The following is a 658-nucleotide window of genomic DNA, read 5'->3' on the forward strand; positions in this document are numbered from 1 at the left end:
GAGAGTTTGGCTGCGCATCGCTACCGAAAATCTGCCTAAAGGAATCCTCTGTAAATCTTCTGTGCAAAACAGCATTGCTGATTAGCAGGCTCGATTGAAAACGCTGCGAGAGAGAGCTGGAAAGTCTTGTCACTTTATTTGTGTGTGCTTCCCTGCATCTTAAGTTGCAGCTCAGGATCCCTGAGGATCATGTGAGGCTGGTTATATAGCAGGGAGCCGCGCTGTAGTGCTGGGAGTGTGTAAGCCTGGCAGCTGGGGAGTGTTATGGTTGCTGCTTTCCTGTGCTAAGCTGATTTACTTGTTTAAGGTCTGACCTCATCATCCTGTCAGTATGGATTCCCACCTATACAGTTAGCAGCAGCTTAGCATCGCCTGGGAGAGCTTGCGGTATATTAATCAGAAGAGAGAGGGAGAGAGCTACCGGTATTTGTTCTTTTGTTGGCTTTTCTTAAGAAGAGGAGTAGAAACACAAGAGATAACAAAGAATCCGTTTCCTTTCTAAAAGAATAGGCTTTTGTCTTTTTTTTTTTTTTTCCCCTCCTGAAAAAAAAATAATGTCAGTATCTGGAAAGAAAGAGTTTGATGTGAAGCAGATCCTGAGGCTCCGCTGGAGGTGGTTCAGTCACCCCTCGCAAGGCTCCACAGGCACGGGGAGCTG

The 658-nt window shown here is 46.2% G+C and overlaps 1 protein-coding gene across 1 annotated transcript in view; it reads left to right on the plus strand.

The window, feature by feature from the left end:
• Positions 1 to 554: 554 nt before the first annotated feature.
• KLHL4 (kelch-like family member 4) overlaps positions 555 to 658 on the plus strand; it is a 41,933-nt gene continuing 41,829 nt past the window's right edge. The window contains 2 exon segments of the mRNA XM_009070229.1: positions 555 to 655; positions 657 to 658. The exon segment at positions 657 to 658 is cut by the window's right edge and continues 307 nt beyond it. Of these exon segments, the coding sequence (XP_009068477.1) occupies positions 555 to 655; positions 657 to 658 (103 nt within the window).

The sequence above is a fragment of the Acanthisitta chloris genome, unplaced genomic scaffold (genome assembly GCF_000695815.1).
Source record: "Acanthisitta chloris isolate BGI_N310 unplaced genomic scaffold, ASM69581v1 scaffold13742, whole genome shotgun sequence".
In the NCBI taxonomy this organism is placed as follows: domain Eukaryota; kingdom Metazoa; phylum Chordata; class Aves; order Passeriformes; family Acanthisittidae; genus Acanthisitta; species Acanthisitta chloris.